Here is a 21,128-nt window from a genome sequence, read left to right as displayed (position 1 = left end):
CCTGAGAATATTAGATGTATTTTTACCATAACTAGTATGCACTTGGCATTGTTTAGTTTGGTCACTCTATACTGTGAAGATGAAAGTAACCCCCATCACTCTCTCTTCACAATGTTTTTATGAATGGCAATTTAGACATGGTTGGATAGAACACAAAATGAAGAGGCGATAGCTACACCTGCAGATGAAACAGATGATAGGACGTCTGCTAGGGGCAATAATGTAGCCCCCAGAAGCATAGGCAGACAGAACAGGCCTACGGAGAAAAACAAAAAAGGCACAACAAATAATGTTTATTGCTGCATCTTATAGGGGGATCATTTGGAGAGCCTCTGGTGCAGTTCTCTTGAGTTTAGAAGCATGGGAGCTTCAGTGTCAGTCGGAATGGAGTAGGCTGGGTTATGTAGGTGAAGAGATGGTGTGAAGGTTGTGTTGGTACAAAAGAGGGAAACAAGGTAGTGATGGAGGTCTGTAGGTACAGAAAAGCTGGAAGTTACAGGTTTTATATAGTTGAAGTCGGAAGTTTACATACACCTTAGCCAAATACGTTTAAACTCAGTTTCACAATTCCTGACATTTAATCCAAGTAAAAGTTCCCTGTCTTAGGTCAGTTCCCTGTCTTAGGTCACTTTATTTTAAGAATCTTAAATGTCAGAATAATAGCAGAAAGAATTATTTATTTCAGCTTTTATTTATTTCATCACATTCCCAGTGGGTCAGAAGTTCACATACACTCAATTAGTATTTGGTAGCATGATATTTAAATTGTTTAACTTGGGTCAAACGTTCAGGGTAGCCTTCCACAAGCATCCCACAATAGGTTGGGTGAATTTTGGCCCATTCCTCCTGACAGAGCTGGTGTAACTGAGTCAGGTTTGTAGGCCTCCTTGCTCGCACACGCTTTTTCAGTTCTCCCCACAAATTTTATATGGGATTGAGGTCAGGGCTTTGTGATGGTCACTCCAATACCTTGACTTTGTTGTCCTTAAGCCATTTTGCCACAACTTTGTAAGTATGCTTGGGGCCATTGTCAGTTTGGAAGACCCATTTGCGACTAAGCTTTAACTTCCTGACTGATGTCTTGAGATGTTGCTTCAATATATCCACATAATGTTTCTTCCTCATGATGCCATCTATTTTGTAAAATGCACTAGACCCTCCTGCAGCAAAGCACCCCCACAACATGATGCTGCAACCCCCGTGCTTCACGGTTGGGATGGTGTTCTTTGGTTTTTACAAGCCTCCCCATTTACCTCCAATTATAACGATGGTCATTATGGCCAAACAGTTCTATTTTTGTTTCTTTTGACCAGAGGACATGTCTCAAAAAAGTACGATCTTTGTCTCCATGTGCAGTTGCAAACCGTAGTCTGGCTTTTTTGGGCGGTTTTGGAGCAGTGGCTTCTTCCTTGCTGAGCGGCCTTTCAGGTTATGTCGATATAGATACTTTTCTACTTGTTTCCTCCAGCATCTTCACAAGGTACTTTGCTGTCGTTCTGGGATTGATTAGCACTTCTCGCACCAAAGTACGTTCATCTCCAGGAGACAGAATGTGTCTCCTTCCTGAGCGGTATGATGGCTGCGTGGTCCCATGGTGTTTATACTTGCGCACTATTGTTTGTACAGATGAACGTGGTACCTTCAGGCATTTGGAAATTGCTCCCAAGGATGAACCAGACTTGTGGAGGTCTACAATTTTCTCTTCTGAGGTCTTGTCTGATTTCTTTTGATTTTCCCATGATGTCAAGCACAGAGGCACTGAGTTTGAAGGTAGGCCTTGAAATACATCCACGGGTACACCTCCAATTGACTCAAATTATGTCAATTAGCCTATCAGAAGCTTCTAAAGCCATGACATCATTTTGTGGAATTTTCCAAGCTGTTTAAAGGCACAGTCATCTTAGTGTATGTAAACTTCTGACCCGTTTGTAAACATTTGCTGGAAAAAATACTTGTGTCATGCACGAGAGTAGATGCCCTCACCGACTTGCCAAAACTATAGTTTGTTAACAAGAAATTTGTGGGGGGACAAAATGGCGCCATAGAGAGAACACTGTGTTTCAGCGAGCTCCCGTGGCATTCGTAAATTTATATTCTTTCATTAATCTCCTAGCTTGAAAAATGGGTAGAATTGGCTAAATAAGTTATCCTGCAATGAGTCTTGACGGTTATTTCTCAAAAATCTCCGACAACATGCCCAGCAGAGCTACTAAGAACTCGACCAAAACCACCATCCCTGTAGAGGTGCAGGAGGAGCTAGCTTACGTTAGCGAAGCTAACACCGTTGCGGATCCAGGCACAATGGACCTGGTGATTCAAAAGATGACGGACAACATTACTAAAGTGATCGATGTTAAGATAAGAACGGTCTTGGAAGCAATAGCAGGCCATTCAGCTGAATTACAGAGGGTGGTCAAACGTGTCGATGAGGCGGAAGGAAGAATTACTACAGTGGAAGCTTCAACTACATCTATGGACACTAAGATGAAAGCACTTGAAAAACAGGTGCGCGAAATGGCGGAGCACATTGACGACTTGGATAATCGAGGACGCAGATGCAATATTCGTGTTGTGGGACTCCCGGAAAATTCTGAAGGAACACGTTCAGTAAAATTTTTTGAGGAATGGATCCCTGACTACTTACAAATGGACACTAAGGCTGGTCGTGTGAAGCTGGACAGAGCCCATCGCTCTCAAGCACCGATACCCGGTCCCAACCAGCGCCCACGGCCAGTGGTTATAAAGTTCCACAACTTCACCGACAAGCAGCGCGTTATGGATGCGGCTAGAAACATCGGCTCTGACGGTAGTCAACGTAAAGGTCCAAAGGTCTCATTCTTCAATGATTACTCCACAGCGGTTGTACGAAGACGCAAAGGGTTTGATGAGGCGAAGGCTCGACTCAGGAGAATGAAGATGGACTACGCACTGTTGTACCCGGCCACATTGAAGATTATGGTCAACGGATCGCCTAAGAAACTCTCCACACCTGCAGAGGCTGCTGCGTTTATTGACTCTCTCGGGTAAATAACTTTAAGCTGCGCCGCCGCAGCATTGGATAACTTTATTATCTTCTTTGAATCTGATCATGAAACAGTGGTGTGAGTTCTCACATTCTCCGGTTCAGTAATATTCGTATTTTTATTATTTTTCTTGCTAAAGTAACTGCCGCTATAGCTCAGGCTGAGATATGGGTGAATCTATATTGGTGCACAGGCTTGGTTTTAGGTGGAAGAGCCTCAATCTTCATATATTGATTTTCATTTTCATATGTATAAAGGACGAGGCTATTGAGTGACAATGCAGACTTAAGAGTCTACATTGGAAAGTTGAAATCCCCTGCATGTTAGCTAGTGGGAAAACCCCCTTTTGGATCTTTACATGTTTAATTTTTGGGTTTAGTATAGTTCGAGTTCAGGGTTCATATCGTTTGTTTATGCTCGGTGAGATAGAAGAGAGTTCAACACATGGAAAAAGGTACCACCCCATTTTTACGGTGGGATTCAGTCTGAATATGAAACGGTCAAAGTGCAATGGCAGGTAACACACTGCGGGTATGTACATGGAACATTAGAGGGAGCCATAATCCCATTAAAAGGAAGAAGGTACTGTCGTTTTTGAAAAAAGAAAATATTGATATTGCCCTGTTGCAAGAAACTCATTTGGATGATAAGGAGCATCTGAAATTACAACAAGGGGGGTTTGGTCAAGTGTTTTTCTCATCATTTACATCCAGAAGTAGAGGTGTAGCAATTCTTGTGAAAAAGAACTTACCACTTAAGGTCTTGAATTGTGTGAAAGATAAATTTGGTCGCTTTGTTATAATTAATGGTACTTTACAAGGGCAGAAAATCTCCATAATGAATATTTACTTTCCCCCTGCCCACCCCCCTGATTTCCTCACTAAGGTATTTCTAGACTTTTCAGAATTAAACTCAGACACCGCAGTGGTTGGAGATTTTAATTATTTGTTGAACCCCCTTATTGATAAGTTTCCCAGCGGTATAGCTTCACTCTCTCCTCGAGCTAAGTCACTTAAAGCTATTTGTGATGATCTGGGGTATGCGGATGTTTGGAGAACTTTTCACCCCTCCAACAGAGAGTTCACTTTTTTCTCTGCACCTCATGGATGTCAGACTAGAATAGATTACTTTTTTATGCCCAGGACGTCTTTGCAGTCTGTTTTATCCGCTAGGATAGAAAGTATAGTCATATCTGATCATGCGGAGGTGATCCTGGACATAAAACTCAATGGGGCATTCAATCTGTCAAGACATTGGAGGTTGAATACAACCATCCTTAAAGACCATACGTTCACATCATATTTTATTACAGAGTTTAAAGCATTTTTCTCTATTAACTCTCAATCAACAGATAATCCCTCGCTCCTTTGGGAAACCTGTAAAGCGTACGCCAGGGGTCTGATTATGTCATACACAGCCACTAAGAGGCGGAAAAAGCGTGAAAAGCAAAAAAGGTTAGAGGGTGAATTGGGAACTAAAGAGAAGGACTACATTAAAACTCCCACGCCTGCCCTATTAAAGGAAATATCAGTTCTTAGATCAACGTTGGACTCTCTCCTAACACAGGACGCTGAAAAGAAAATGGGATTTGTCAGGCAAAATCTATATGAACATGGCGATAAGCCAGGAAGGTACTTGGCGTACCTAGCTAAAAAGAGAGCTGACTCACAGTCAATTGCTACTATTACCGATTCGGATGGCAATCATTTATATGAAAATAAATTGATAAATGACTAATTTAAGAAATTTTATGCAAATCTTTATGCCTCAGAACTGCCAAATGACGCACCCAAATTAATGGAGAATTTATTTTCTAAGATTGAGCTCCCTACTATCTCCGAAGAACAGAGGTCTCTCCTTAATGCCCCTATCACCGAGGAAGAGATAATGTTCGCAATTAAGAATCTGCAAAACGGTAAGGCTCCAGGACCAGACGGGTTTGGTAGTGAATTCTATAAAGAGTTTCATGGCCTGATCCTTGAGCCATTGCGTGATATGTTTAACCACTCATTTTCAAATGACCAGCTCCCTCAAACGTTGAGGGAAGCCAACATATCACTTATTCTTAAAAAGGGAAAATGTCCAGAGTCTTGTTCCTCGTACAGACCAATTTCCCTTCTGAATGTGGATAGAAAATTACTTTCTAAAATTCTAGCCACAAGATTAGAGGACTCACTGCCACTAATTGTGAAAGGAGACCAAACTGGCTTTATTAAGGGCCGTAAGTCGTGCAACAATGTCAGGCGGCTTCTTAATGTAATTCAAGCCTACCGACAAAGTGCTAGGGATGGTCTTGTGCTCTCCCTAGATGCTGAGAAAGCATTTGATCGTGTGGAGTGGTCTTACCTACTCTTTGCTCTAAATAAATTTGGTCTAGGGGACAACTTTATAAAATGGGTGAAAGTTTTATATGATGATCCTCAGGCTGCTGTCCTTACTAATGGGCTAAGGTCAAATAGCTTCTCTATAGACAGAGGTACCAGACAGGGCTGCCCTTTGTCCCCCCTCCTATTTGCACTCGCTATGGAACCACTGGCCGAGGCCATCAGGGTAACGCCTGCTATACAGGGGCTGCTCATTGGTGATGTTCACCATAAAATAAGCTTGTATGCTGATGATGTCCTGATATTCATCTCTAATCCCGAGACCTCAACTACATCTCTTATTAATATTATTCAATTATTCAGCGAATTCTCAGGCTACAAGATTAACTTAACTAAATCAGAGGCTATGCCACTTGGTAGCCTTCACTCTGTACCTAATACTTCTCCCCCCTTCCCTTTTAAATGGTCTCCCTCAGGCTTTACGTATCTGGGTATATTTGTAACTCCTAAATTCAAGCAAATGTACAAAGCCAATTTTGTTCCCTTGTTTGATACAATAAGACAGGATCTGGAGCGCTGGAACTCTCTCCCGATTTCTTGGTTGGGTAGAATATCCCTCTTGAAAATGAACATTTTACCTAGACTACTTTACCCAATCCAAATGATCCCAGTATTACTCTCCAATAAGATAATAAAGGATGTAAATGGATGGCTAAGTTCCTTCATATGGAGTAAACGCAAGCCAAGGCTTAAGATGGCAATATTGCAGCTGCCAAGTTCTATGGGGGGCTTGGATCTGCCCAATATCAGGTTCTATCAGTGGTGTGCCCACCTATGTTATATTTCTGATTGGATCACAAACGATGACTCCTCTATTTGGTTAGACATTGAGACTTCTCTTTCAAAATACCCCTTACAGGATCTTTTATTTTTCAGAAGTTTCAAGTCTGTAGAAGATCACTGCAATAATCCTATTACACTTAACACACTCAAGGTTTGGAGGTCAGTTCAGCGCTTCCTGGGAAGGTCCAAACTAACCTCTGCTCTTACCCCAATTCTTAACAACCCAGATTTTGGTCCAGGATTGCTGGATGCTGGCTTTAACTTTTGGCTTAATAAGGGCATACGCAGACTAAATGACTTATTTGCTGATAAGATTCTATTGTCATTTGAGCAGATGGTGGAGAAATATCGACTCCCAAAGCAGGACTTTTTCCGCTTCCTACAAGTAAGACATTATATTGTGAGGAGCACCACCTTAATTGGTAACCCTGATATGTCTGTAATTGAGAGAATGCTTTTTTTTCCACAAAGGAAAATGTCTGTAAGTCTGTTTTATGATGCTTTAAGGTCCTTTCCTGCTGTCGACACACAGAGGGTGAAACAAGTGTGGGAGAAAGAATTGTCTGTGACTATTGACGAAGAGATGTGGGAGGACATTTGGAGATATGCAAAAACAATATCTATATGTAATCGTACTAAAGCAATCCAATTAAGAATAATACACAGATTGCATATATCCCCAAATCGCAGACATGCCTTTAGCCCCTCTTCCTCTTCTCCTCAGTGTCTTAAATGCAAAACTGATACAGGCACCCTAACACATTGTTTATGGTCATGTACCAAAATACAACGATACTGGTCTGGTGTTCTGCAAGAAATTGAAAAGATCCTAGGGGTTGATCTAGAATTGGACCCAGTTTCGTTACTGTTAGGTCTCCCTAGTAGGCATGTTACCTCTGTGAGTAAGAGGAGGCTTTACAACATCCTTACCTTTGCTGCAAGGAAAAACATCCTTTTACGGTGGATTAGTGATAAGGTTCCTTCTATTAAAGATTGGCATAAGATACTTTTTGAATGGGTGCCTCTGGAATATCTGACATGTACATTGCATTCTAAAACAGATCAGTTCTACAAAGTGTGGGAACCCTATCTAAATTACCTAGAACCTGAGGTATCAGCTATTATGCTGCAAGGATTCTCTTAGAATGGTGGTGATCTATGTATTCAGAATTACACTATGTTCCATGTGTGGAACCTAACTTCTTAGTTTAAACCAAGCTTTTTTTGTTTAATTTCTGTTTGTAAGTTTGTTTAAAATGTGTGTATTGAGAGATGCAATGATGGGGATAGGGTGGGAGAAGCGGGGGGAGGAGGATGGTGTGCGTATGTGTGTGTATGTATATGTGTATATATATATGTATGCGCAGGTATGTGTAGGCGGGTGCTGTTTTTCTTTGTTGTTGTTTTTTTTTGCCTGGTCTCTGTTGTTGTATCTCTTTAATATGGGTGAAAATTGTGAAATTCCAATAAAAATACTGTTAAAAAAAAAAAAAAAAAAATTTTGTGGAGTGGTTGAAAAACGAGTTTTAATGACTCCAACCTAAGTGTATGTAAACTTCTGACTTTAACTGTATATAGTGGGTCCCGTGGGGATCAGTTAGTAGAGCATTGTGCTTGCAACGCCAGGGTTGTGGATTTGATTCCCAAAACCCATAAGAATCTAGTCAACACAAATGACTGGATACTGTAATGTAAAGTATCTCTGTAATATTTCATGCAACTACATGCATTTTCTGTCCTGCATTTCCTGCAGTCAAATGACCTAGTAGCCTCATGGGTGGAACGTTTTTTTTTAAATTTCATAATAAATAAACAATATTTAAATGTTTCCATGTCAACAGGTTTTTATATTTTCGGTCTTCTGTGATGTATATAACATTTTTATATTGGGATGAAAACTAAAAATGGAATACATTTCAACTCTACAGTGCCTTCAGAAAGTATTCAGACCCTTGACCTTTTCCAAATTTTGTTATGATACAGCCTTTTTCTAAAATGTATTCATGAAAAAATATCTTCAGCAATCTGCACACAGTACCACATAATGACAAAGCAAAAACAGGTTTTTAGGAACGTTTGCAAATTTGGCAAAAAAATAAAACAGAAATACCTTATTTACAAGTATTCAGACACTTTGTTATGGGACTCGAAATTGAGCTCAGATGCATCCTGTTTCCACTGATCATCCTTGAGATGTTTGTACAACTTGATTGGAGTCCACCTGTGGTCAATTCAATTCTTTGGACATGATTTGGAAAGGAACACAACTTTCTATAAAATGGTTCCACAGTTGACAGTGCATGTCACAGCAACAACAAAGCCATGAGGTCAAAATAATTGTCCGTAGAGCCCCGAGACAGGATTGTGTCAAGGCACAGATCTGGGGAAGGGTACAAAAAAAATGTCTGCAGCATAGAAGGTCCCCAACAACACAGTGGCCTCCATCATTCTTAAAATGGATTAAGTTTGGATTCACCAAGACTCTTCCTAGAGCTGGCCACCTGGCCAAACTAGGCAATCGGGGGAGAAGGACCTTGGTCAGGGAGGTGACCAAGAACCCGATGGTCACTCTGACAGAGCTCTAGAGTTCCTCTGTGGAGATGGGAGAACCTTCCAGAAGGACAACCATCTCTGCAGCACTCCACCAATCAGGCCTTTATGGTAGAGTGGCCAGACAGAAACCACTCCTCAGTAAAAGGCACATGACAGCCTGCTTGAAGTTTGCCAAAAGGCACCTAAACACTCTCAGATCATGATAAACAAGATTTTCTGGTCTGATCAAACCAAGATTGAACTATTTAGCCTGAATGCCAAGCATCACGTCTGGAGGAAACCTGGCACCATTCCTATGGTGAAGCATGGTGGTGGCAGCATCATGCTGTGGGGATGTTTTTCAGCGGCAGGGACTGGGAGACTAGTTAGGATCGAGGGAAAGATGAACGGAGCAAAGTACAGAGAGATCCTTGATGAAAACCTGCTCCAGAGCACTCAGGACCTCAGACTGGGGTGACTGGTTCACCTTCAAAATGATACCGACCCTAAGCACACAGCCAAAACAACACAGGAGTGGTTTCGAAACAAGTCCCTGAATGTCCTTGAGTGGCACAGCCAGAGCCCGGACTTCAACTTGATTGAACATCTCCCGAATGGTGCAACAGTCTAAGGCACTGCATCTCAGTGCTAGAGGCATCACTACAGACCCTTGTTCGATTCCAGGCTGTATCACAACTGGGTGCGATTGAGAGTCCCATAGGGAGGCGCACAATTGGTCGAGTGTCGTCTGGGTTAGGGTTTGGCCGGGGTCGGCCATCATTCCAATTAAGAATTTGTTCTTAACTGACTCGCCTAGTTAAATATATACATATATTTTTTTAACATCTCTGTAGAGACCTGATAGTAGCTGTGCAGCAACGCTCCCCATCCAACCTGACAGAGCTTGGGGATCTGCAGAAAAGAAATGGGATAAACTCCCCAAATAGATGTGCCATGCTTGTAGCGTCATACCCAAGAAAACTCGAGGCTGTAGTCGCTGCCAAAGCTGCTTCAACAAAGTACTGAGTAAAGGGTCGGAATACTACGTTTTAAAAAAATATATAAATTAGCAACAATTTCTAAAAAACAGTTTTTGCTTTGTCATTATGGGGTATTGTGTGTAGATTGAGGAAAAAAATACAATTGAATCAATTTTAGAATAAGGCTGTAATGTAACAAAATGTTGAAAAAGTCAAGGGATCTGAATACTTTCCGAAGGCACTGTATGTCTGACATGGTACACTTAGAAAAAAGGGTTATTCAGCTGTCCCCATAGGAGAACCCTTTTGGGTTCCATGTAGAACCCTCTACAATGAACCCAGAGGGTTCAACCTGGGTATGACGAAACCAAAAGGGTTCTTCTTGGGTAGATCCTCTCAAGCTCTGTCAGGTTGGACAGGGAGCGTTGCTGCACAGCTATTATCAGGTCTCTCCAGAGATGTTTAAAAAAAAAAAAATTTAACTAGGCAAGTCAGTTAAGAACAAATTCTTATTTAGAACCCTCTACATGGACTCCAAAAGGGTTCTACCTGGAAAGAAAAGGAGTTCTTCAAAGGGGACTCCTTGGGGACAGATAGAACCTTTTTTCTAAGAGCGTACAGATGACTTTAGCCCATAACCATGTGTGTGAGGTGTATACTTTTGTTTCAAAGTAGATTTGTTGAAGACTACCAAGAAACCACTGCAGTAAAAGGTTAACCATTGTCTCCAGTCTTTATTAGGACTTATTTACGATAGAAAACAACTTTTGGCTCTTCAGTCAGCTGTCGTCTGAACAGTAGTCTATTCAGAAATACAGCAATTGTGAGCAGATAGCTTCCACCACACTCAACATGCCATGCCAGGTCTGAGCAAAACGTATGAAATTTTACTAAAATCCAGGCCATTCCATTTAGTATGTTACTTTATGTTAAATTACATTACATAACATTGGCCTACGTAAATACGTGACACTTAAATTAGTATGATATGTTAGGTATGACAGTAGGTTACTTAAGGCAAAAACAAAAGGAGAGTGGCTGGTCATGGTGGTTGGGTGGCTGCATAAAGTGAAAGTCTAGCAACCGAAAGGTTGCATGCTTGAATCTCATCAAAGACAATTTTAGCTACTTAGCATGTTAGCTAAGCCTTCCCCTAACCTTAACCCAATAACCTAACTCCTAACCCTAATCTTAACCCCTAACCTAACGTAGTTTATCATACTAAAGCAGTCAAAAGTAGCATATCATACTAAACTATCAAGACATGGGACATACAGTATATACAATATGTCCTACAATTCATTGCATTGTATGACTGCTATTACATTCTTAGGCCAATGTAATGTAACCTATCATACTAAATGGAGTTCCACAGATTTTTGTCAAATATAATACATGTTGCTCTGAGATCAGGTTGTCATGGCGCTGCAGCTACAAGCCTACGGAGCAGCAAGAGGAACTGCCCATCTCCACCTTCAGACTATGCTCAAACCCTACACCCCAACCCGAGAATTTCGTTCTGCAACCGCTGGTCTCTTGGCCAGCGGTGGCAGATGTTTTTTGTTTTTTTTGTGCAGTGTGAACACTCCAAAGGAACTCAGACCCCTCAAAAGAGCACCAGAAGCGAACCGAACTGAGACCATCAGGAGAAGTGGTCAGAGTTTGGTTCGCTTGAATTCCACGATATTAATACATACTTTAATATACTAAGCACTGTTAACGTGCCACCTCTTATTCTACTCGCTCAGCATTTATATTAAATGATCTCTACTTAGAATCAACTAAATGTTTACACTCAAATGATTGGCATCTTACCATTCAAACAATGAATCCTGATCTGGGATAACTTTTAAAACATGAAATTATTTGGCTTGCTCTAAAAGGATTTGGCTAAAAGCAAATCTACCCGCTAACTGGGCAGAAAAATAATGTTGCGGTATGATTGTTTTGTAAAGCATAAACGGAATTTCAATCTTACCCAGTTGGCCCTTTTTTAGGGCAATGTGAATGCAAAACTCCCCAGGTTCGCTTGTCATTATTCCCGCACCACACACTAGACTATTGCAACACTGTTTCCCCTGGTATAACCCCTCACATTGGTGCCACAAACGAGAGAAGATGTGCAGGTTCGCAGGGGGAAAAATGTGCTGTTTTGGGATGTTGATTATCGATTGTCAAGGATGCACAGAAATTCCAAAATGTGTGTATTTTTTTGTTTGTTCAGATTATTTATTCGCAAAATGTGAACTATAGGCTAAGAGAGCTTCATAAACTGTTTATTGATTGTGGGGTTAGGAATAGTGTGAGAGGACAACCTATTTGGTGAGAATCACAACATAGGGTACAAAATCTATTCTAGCTCTTAAAGGGGCAGTAGCTTGTACAATTTAAATTACAACATTATTTATTCTGCATTTATTCTATTGCTATTTATTCTGTTAGCAATCAAATGTGCATGTTAATAGTATCTTCAGATTGCATTTAATTAAAATGAGACATAATTGTAATCTATTAGCTACAGTCCGATAACCCATTCTGATTGAATAGCTTGTCCTACACTTTGTAAAAATCCAGAGTGCAGGTAGGAAAAAGATCTTGGTTCCTTTCTAAACATAGCAAAGAGAACCGAGTTCTTTTTTTTTTTTACCCCAGTTCACTTTAAAGAGGACTGAGATCAGTTCTTTTAAAAGAGGTCTATATGTGAAACCACTTTAAATAATCCCACAGCACCCCCATCACACCCAGTCCTTACCAACCCCCCCCCCCTCCAAATAATAAAGTAATGCCTTTCGTGAAGTAACACTCGCAGTGTGTTACTAGCTCTAGCTCTGACTTTGCTTTATTGAGGAAAAATGTACTTACTATGACATGTGGTTGTCCCACCTAGCTATCTCTGTATTGGAGTGACTGCTAAATGTCTAAAATGTACTTACTATGACATGTGGTTGTCCCACCTAGCTATCTCTGTATTGGAGTGACTGCTAAATGTCTAAAATGTAAAAATGTAACATATTGAATTCCACTTTCTGCGTACATAGAGTAGACATTTCTTACTAAAGATGGAAGCTTCATTCTGGGCCTCGAGAGCGCCACTGATATCTTTCTGGGCTTACTGACATGATTCTATGTTTTGACTGAAAACATTTTACTGTACCTTTGCCATCTACCTCTCCTGGACGTGGATCCCGGGTTGTATCTGTAAGGACACATTCAGTGAGCATCAATTCAACATCCATCCTATTCTGTGATCATATGATACAGAATGATATCAATAGCCTCAACCTGTCAATGCTATGCAAGACAACCCTAACTGTATATGGTTTCTTTAGTGTTCGTTGGTCTTCCTCGTGGTCCAGTCACACCAGCGGGGATAGATACTGCTGCCCTACTGCTGGAAACTACATCTGGTGATACAAAACGTACGTGACACGCTGAAGCCGAAGACTCCCTTGTAGTCCTTCAGCAGTTTCTTCAGCAGCGTGCTCTTCCCTGCCCCTGAGGGGCCGCTCAGAACAACCGGCCTGGGTCCTGACATAACACTGCAGGAGAGGGAGAGGGTGCAGTGAAAAACATTAAACCTGTGAAAAGCTAAACGTTACATTGAATAGTGAAAACTTGTTCTCAATTGAACTAACTAGTTTTCTATTGAAAATGTGTGGCTGAGATATGCAAAATAACAAATTGCTTCTTACGAATTGCATCTTTCTTTTTTGGTCGACTGAACCTTCGTTATTTCCTGTTGAGACAAGTACAAGAATATCAAGTTTAGTTACAAAGCCATCACAAATGACTCAACACTTACTACCGACAACAGGAGATTGTTGGCACCTTAATTGTGGACAACGGGATCGTGGTAACGGCTGGAGCGGAATATTTGGAATGATATCAAATACATGATTTCCATACGTTTGATACCATTCAATTAACTCCATTCCAGCCGTTACTATGAGCCGTCTTCCCCTCAGCAGCCTCCACTGCTACCGACTGACTGACAATTATACTTTGTCCCCATACTACATGCAGACAACCATCCTGTTCAGACTCACCTCAATAAGAACACTTTGCAACTTCTCATACGCCCCCTCTAAATCATCATTGACTATAAGCGCGTCAAACATTCCTGGCTCGTTGCCTGAAATAGGAGAGTGATAAATTAATTATGAAAGCTCTTCTCAAATCATTGTTAAAGGCATAGCACGGATAATTCATTGTTCCATCCATATTCTTCAAGCATTTGTAGTATGGCCATGTCTACATGGGACAGTAAGGGGGACCTACTGAGCTCCATGTCAACTCGCGCTGCCTCCAGACGCTTCTGCAGACTCTCCTCTGTCTCAGTATTTCTGTCCCTCAGACGCTTTTCCTGTAAACATCAATGGTCACCAAATGCATTACAATTTGTACATTTCAAGAGTCTCATATCACGAGCTCAAGGATGACCAGCCCGGTCTTATAGACTAGACGTAACATAGTCAACGGAAATCCAGGACACTGAAATTAGTATGCTATGTTACATTTGGTATGGTTACATAAGACCTATGGTTACCTACGTCAAAAACAAAAGTATGTTGATTGATCGCGGTGGATAGGTGGGTGTATAACGTGACTGTCTATTGATCCAAAGGTTGCGAGTGTTAATCTCATCATTGACATCTTTATCATTTTAGTAACTTTTCAACTACTTAATACTTTTTAGCTACTTAGCATGTTAGCTAACCCTTCCCCTAACACTAACTTCAAACCTTTTAGCTAGCCCTTCACCTCATAAGCTTAACCCTTTAACCTAACTCCTAACCCTAACCCTAACCCCTAGCCTAGCTAACATTAGTCAGCTACCCACCTATTTAGAATTCGTAGCATATCATACATTTCGCAAAATCATGACATATTGTGAATTTTTCTAATTCATAACATATTGTATGTTATGAAAATTCATAACATATAATACAAATTGTAATTCGTAACATATATGAAATTGGTGATGGACATCAACAAACTAATACATACCATATCATACTAAATTGAGTGTCTCGGATTTACTAAATGCTCTGAGACCAGGTTGGGTTGACATGTCTAAGGATTATTATCATATAGAGAAAATAATAGGGGTCCAAACTCAAAACGTTAAGAAACACCAAAATACAGTAAAACTCTGCGTTGTATGATTGTTGACTAGTTACAGAGTTTACAGACGCAGAGCCACGATAGTCTGTATTCCATTGTGACATATTAGCACCTCAATAAGAGTATATCAAATGAGTTCGTAAATGTTTTCTAATGGACCATGCGGACTATGGCAGCTCTGAACCATGAATTGTACCTTACCAGGATCTCAATAGAGGGGGGCTGGATAGAAACATAGATGGGGTCCAGATCAGTCTCCTTGATGTTCCTCACTCCCTGGATCTCCACATCTAAGATGCAGATGAGGCCCGTGGCCCTGACGTCATCTACAGAAGACTTGCTGTGTAGAAAATAGACAACAAATGATGCTCATTAATTGTTTCAGGATCCCATTGAACAGCACAAAAACACACCTTTCCACCTAGATATGTACAATAGGCTTATAATAGGGGATGGAGAGTGACATTAGACCAGTGACTGTTCCTCACATGCTACAGAATAGCTAGGGTAAGAGGATAGTAACATTTATCGTAACACCAAAAGCTAATATCAGGGTTCAGTGGTTGTGACACTGCAGGTGCTGAGTTCTGTGTGCTATCAAGTGCTATCCTGATATGTACAGTGCCTTCAGAAAGTATTCAGACCCTTTGAATTCTTCCACATTTTGTTGCGTTACAGGCTTATTCAGACCCTTTACTCAGTAATTTGTTGAAGCACATTTGGCAGAGACTTAAGTCTTCTTGGGTATGATGCAATAACATCTGCTAAACATGTGTATGTGGCCAATAAAATTTGATTTGATTTTTAAGCTTGGCATACCTGTACTTTGAGAGTTTCTCCCATTCCTCTCTGCAGATCCTCTCAAGCTCTGTCAGGTTGGATGTGGAGCATCGCTACAGGTCTCTCCAAAGATGCTCGATTGGGTTCAAGTATGGGGTCTGGCTGGGCCACTCAAGGACATTCTGAGACTTGTCCCGAAGCCACTCCTGCGTTGTCTTAACTATGTGCTTAGGGTCATTGTCCTGTTGGAAGGTGAACCTTCACCCCAGTCTGAGGTCCTGAGCGCTCTGGAGCAGGTTTTCATCAACGAACTCTCTGTACTTCATCTTTGTTCATCTTTCCCTCAATCCTGACTAGTCTCCCAGTCCCTGCCACTGAAAAACAACCCCACAGCATGATGCTGCCACCACCAAGCTTCCTCATAGGGATGGTGCCAGGTTTCCTCCAGATGTGACACCAGAGAATCTTGCTTTGCATAGTCTGAGAGTCTTTAGGTGCCTTTTGGCAAACTCCAATTGGGCTGACATTTTACTGAGGAGTGGCTTCCGTCTGGCCACTCTACCATAAAGGCCTGATTGGTGGAGTGCTGCAGAGATGGTTGTCCTTCTGGAAGGTTCTCTCATCTCCACAGAGGTACTCTGGAACACTGTCATAGTAACCATCAGGTTCTTGGTCAGCTCCCTGACCAAGGCCCTTCTCCCCCGATTGCTCAATTCGGCTGGGTGGCCAGCTCTAGGAAGAGTCTTGGTAGTTCAAAACTTCTTCCATTAAAGAATGATGGAGGCCATTGTGTTCTTGAAGACCTTCAATGCTGCAGAAATGTTTGGTACCATTCCCCAGATCTATGCCTCGACACAATCCTTTCTCTGGGCGCTACAGCCATTTCTTTTGATCTCATGGCTTGGCTGTTGCTCTGACATGTACTGTCAACTGTGGGACCTTATATAGACAGGTGTGTGCCTTTCCAAATCATGTCCAATCAATTTAATTTACCTCAGGTGGACTCCAATCAAGTTGTAGAAACATCTCAAGGAGGATCAGTGGAAACAGGATGGACCTGAGCTCAATTTTGAATCTCATAGCAAAGGGTCTTAATACTTATTTAAATAAGGTGTTTTTATTTATTTATTTTTTGCAACAAAAAAAACTGTTTTCGCTTTGTCATTATGGAATATTGTGTGTAGATTAATGAGTGTCACGCCCTGACCATAGAGAGCCCTTTGGGTTCTCTATGGTGCTATAGGTTTGAGTGTGACTAGGGGGTTTATCTAGTATTGTATTTCTATGTTGGTGATTTGTATGGTTCCCAATTAGAGGCAGCTGGTAATCGTTACCTCTAATTGGGAATCATATTTAGGTAACCCTTTTTCCCACCTGCGTTTGTGGGATATTGTTTTGTGTAAGTGCATGTTGCACCACTGATGTCACGTTTTGTTGTTGGTTTATTGTTTTTTTTGGGAAGTTTCACTGCAAATAAAGATGTGGAACTCAACACACACTGCGCCTTGGTCCGTCCATTTTCACGACCGTGACAGAAAATCCCACCTATACAGGACCAAGCAGCGTGCCTGGGAGATAAAGGAGAGTTGGACCTGGGAGGAAAAACTAGGAGGATGCGAGACCCTTCCTTGGAGGCAGTCACCAGGGAAAATAGAAGGACAGCGACGACGCCGGTGACCGCGGCCACAGAAACCCCAAGATTTTTTGGGGGTGGCACAAGGGGCTGTCGGTCGAGCAGAGGAGAGAACCAGAGACAGTTGGTGAGATGATGGAGCTGTTGGAGGAGGGAGATCGGTGGGAGATGTTGGTTAGGTGTATTCTGAACGGCACTCACCCTGAAGAGCGTGTCATCAGTCCGGTGCCACCTGTGCCGGCTCTACGCACAAGGCCTCCAGTGTGCCTCCCCAGCCCGGTACATCCTGTGACGTCTCCCCGCACTCGCCCTGAAGAGCGTGTCATAAGTCTGGTGCCACCTGTGCCGGCTCCATGCACCAGGCCTCCAGTGTGCCTCCCCAGCCCGGTATGTCCTGTGCCGGCTCCTCGCACTAGTCCACCAGTGAGTGTGTACAGACCGGAGTCTCCAGCGACGGTCTACAGCCTGGAACCTCCAGCGACGGTTCACGGTCCGGAGCTTCCAGTGACGGTTCACGGTCCGGAGCTTTCAGTGACAGTTCACGGTCCGGAGCTACCAGCGACGGTCAACGGCCCGGAGCTACCAGCGACGGTCAACGGTCCGGAGCTACCAGCGACGGTCAACGGTCCGGAGCTACCAGCGACGGTCAACGGTCCGGAGCTACCAGCGACGGTCAACGGTCCGGAGCCACCAGCGACGGTCAACGGTCCGGAGCCTCCAGCGACGGTCCACGTCCCGGAGCTTTCTACACCGGTGCCATGGATGGAGCCTTCATCTGCGCCGGTGCCCAGTCCAGGCACGGCATCCAGGCACGGCGTCCAGTCCTGCTTCATGGCCTGAGCCTTCCTCTGCGCCAGTGCCCAGTCCAGGCACGGTGTCCAGTCCCGCCCCATGGCTGGAGCCTTCTTCTGCGCCGATGCCCAGTCCAGACACGGCTTTCAGCCCGGCTTCAGAATCAGATCCGCAGTCTGAAGGGGGGCTATGTCCCGCACTGGAGCCGCCACCGACGCTAGTTGGCCACCCTAACCCTCCCCATCCAGGTTCAGGTTTTGCGGTCGGAGTCCGCACCTTTGGGGGGGGGGGGGGGTACTGTCACGCCCTGACCATAGAGGGCCCTTTGGGTTCTCTATGGTGCTATATAGGTTAGAGTGTGACTAGGGGGGTTATCTAGTATTGTATTTCTATGTTGGTGGTTTGTATGGTTCCCAATTAGAGGCAGCTGGTAATCGTTACCTCTAATTGGGAATCATATTTAGGTAACCCTTTTTCCCACCTGCGTTTGTGGGTTATTGTTTTTGTTGAGTTGCCTTTGTGCGCCACATACGTTTGTTATTCTTTGTTGTTGTTTTTGCAAGTTTCACCGTTAATAAATATGTGGAACTCTATTCACACTGCGCCTTGGTCCGCTCATTTCGACGATCGTGACAATGAGGAACATTTTTTATTTAATCCATTTTAGTCAGGCTGTAACAACATAACAAAATGTGAAAAAAGGGAAAGGTCTAAACACTTTCTGAATGCAGTGTATAATGGAGGATAAATCTCATTCTGTCCCCGGCCTCTCTTTGCTAATCCAGGTATTAATGGACCAGCACTTAAAGATATCTTTACAAAGCCATGACAGGAGAATACCCTACTGGATTCTAGTCACCAGTGGAGCAAATACTCTGTTTGTTCATTTTGATGTATCATTATCACCAGTAGGGCAACATAAAACCAAATCAACTTGCATACTGTTCCAAAACTCCACTAATGTTCCCAAAACTCAGGTTTTCCAGAAATCCAGGTTAGAGAGTAATTGTATTTCCTGGTTATTCCCTCCTGATTCCAGGAATCCTCCATCTGGGATTTCTAGAAAGCCTGAGAATTTTGGGAAAGTCACCAGAAATGTGCAACCCTACATGTAACTGTAAGATATTTGTGTCAACAGAATGTTATCAAAATGTACTCTACCTTGTTCCATACAGGTTGCCGGAAAACTCAGCATTCTCAATGTATTTCCCATCATCAATATCCTCCTGCATAGCCTCCCTGTTTGAGAAGTGGTAATCTTCAAATGGACAGCAGAGGAGAATGATCAATTCATTGTCAATCAGGCTTGAAAGCAGATTTGAAGTTACAAAACCAGCTTGATTCAAATCCAGGAGAGCGTCACTGATATCCTTCTTGGTTTACTGACATGATCTGTGTGCAAGGATTGACGCTGGTAGACGAGAAGCAGGTACAGGGAGTGAACATTTTATTTAGCAACAGACATGGAACAGGACAAAACAGCGTCTAGACATGAACACATTACGACATTAATGCTGACACAGGGAACAGACCGGGGAGCAGACAGAAATAGGGAAGGCAATCAACAAAGTGAAGGAGTCCAGGTGAGTCCAGTGAGTGCTAATGTGGGTAATGATGGTGACAGGTGTGCGTAATGAAGAGAAGCCTGGCAGCCCTCGAGCACCAGAGAGGGAGAGCGGGAGCAGGCGTGACACTGTGTTTATGAGTCAGAGAATGTTACTGTACCTTTGCCATCTACCTCTCCTGGACGTGGGCCCCGTGTTGTATCTGTAAGGACACATTCAGTGAGTATCAACCTCCATCATCAACCTCCATCATCAACCTCCATCATCAACATCCATCATCAACATCCATAATCAACCTCCATCATCAACCTCCATCATCAACATCCAAAAGCAACATCCATCAGCAACATCCATAATCAACATCCATAATCAACATCCATCAGCAACATCCATCAGCAACATCCATCATCAACATCCATAATCAACCTCCATCATCAACCTCCATCATCAACATCCATCATCAACATCCATCATCAACATCCATCATCAACCTCCATCATCAACCTCCATCATCAACATCCATCATCAACATCCATCATCAACCTCCATCATCAACCTCCATCAGCAACATCCATCATCAACATCCATCATTAACATCCATCATTAACATCCATCATCAAGATCCATCATCAAGATCCATCATCAACATCCATCATCAATATCCATCATCAACATCCATCATCAACATCCATCATCAACATCCATCATCAACATCCATCATTAACATCCATCATCAACATCCATCATTAACATCCATCATCAAGATCCATAATCAACATCCATCATCAACCTCCATCATCAACATCCATCAGCAACATCCATCATCAACATCCATCAGCAACATGCATCATTAACATCCATCAGCAACATCCATCATCCACATCCATCATTAACATCCATAATCAACATCCATCATCAACATCCATAATCAACATCCATCATCCACATCCATCATCAACATCCATCATCAACATCCATCATCAACATTCATCATTAACATCCATCAATGACATCCATCATCCACATCCATCATCAACATCCATCATCAACATCCATCATTAACATTCATCATTAACATCCATCAATGACATCCATCATCAACATCCATCATCAACATCCATAATCAACATCCATCATTAACATCCATAATCAACATCCATCATCAACATCCATCATCAACATCCATAATCAACGTCCATCATTAACATCCATCATTAACATCCATCATCAACATCCATCATCAACATCCATCATCAACATCCATCATTAACATTCATCATTAACATCCATCAATGACATCCATCATCGACATCCATCATTGACATCTATCATCAACATCCATCATCAACTCCTGGTCATAAGGAAGGTTATCAACAACCTCAGCGATGTTCATTCAAAGACATGCCAGCCGACCCTAAAGGTATGCCGTTTCTGTAGTGTTCAGTGGTCTACATTGCAGCCAACAAGAAGAGGAATGGAGATAGAGGACATCCCTGCCTCGTACCAGTCAGCACAACCATAACTAGTTATAA

The 21,128-nt window shown here is 42.4% G+C and overlaps 1 protein-coding gene across 1 annotated transcript in view; it reads right to left on the bottom strand.

Moving 5' to 3' along the window:
* The window catches only part of LOC129867413 (guanylate kinase-like), a 32,796-nt gene that overhangs the window by 11,391 nt on the left and 277 nt on the right, over window positions 1-21,128 (bottom strand). Inside the window, exons 2-9 of the mRNA XM_055940793.1 lie at window positions 19,757-19,798; window positions 19,193-19,289; window positions 15,028-15,166; window positions 13,981-14,065; window positions 13,749-13,834; window positions 13,395-13,438; window positions 13,126-13,241; window positions 12,857-12,898 (exon numbers count right to left, since the gene is read on the bottom strand). Of these exons, the coding sequence (XP_055796768.1) occupies window positions 12,857-12,898; window positions 13,126-13,241; window positions 13,395-13,438; window positions 13,749-13,834; window positions 13,981-14,065; window positions 15,028-15,166; window positions 19,193-19,289; window positions 19,757-19,798 (651 nt within the window). The remainder of the gene's footprint in view (window positions 1-12,856; window positions 12,899-13,125; window positions 13,242-13,394; window positions 13,439-13,748; window positions 13,835-13,980; window positions 14,066-15,027; window positions 15,167-19,192; window positions 19,290-19,756; window positions 19,799-21,128) is intronic.

Source organism: Salvelinus fontinalis, chromosome 12 (assembly GCF_029448725.1).
Source record: "Salvelinus fontinalis isolate EN_2023a chromosome 12, ASM2944872v1, whole genome shotgun sequence".
In the NCBI taxonomy this organism is placed as follows: Eukaryota; Metazoa; Chordata; class Actinopteri; order Salmoniformes; family Salmonidae; genus Salvelinus; species Salvelinus fontinalis.
Note: the sequence above shows the minus strand (reverse complement) of the source record. Positions and strands in the feature narration are given on the sequence as shown.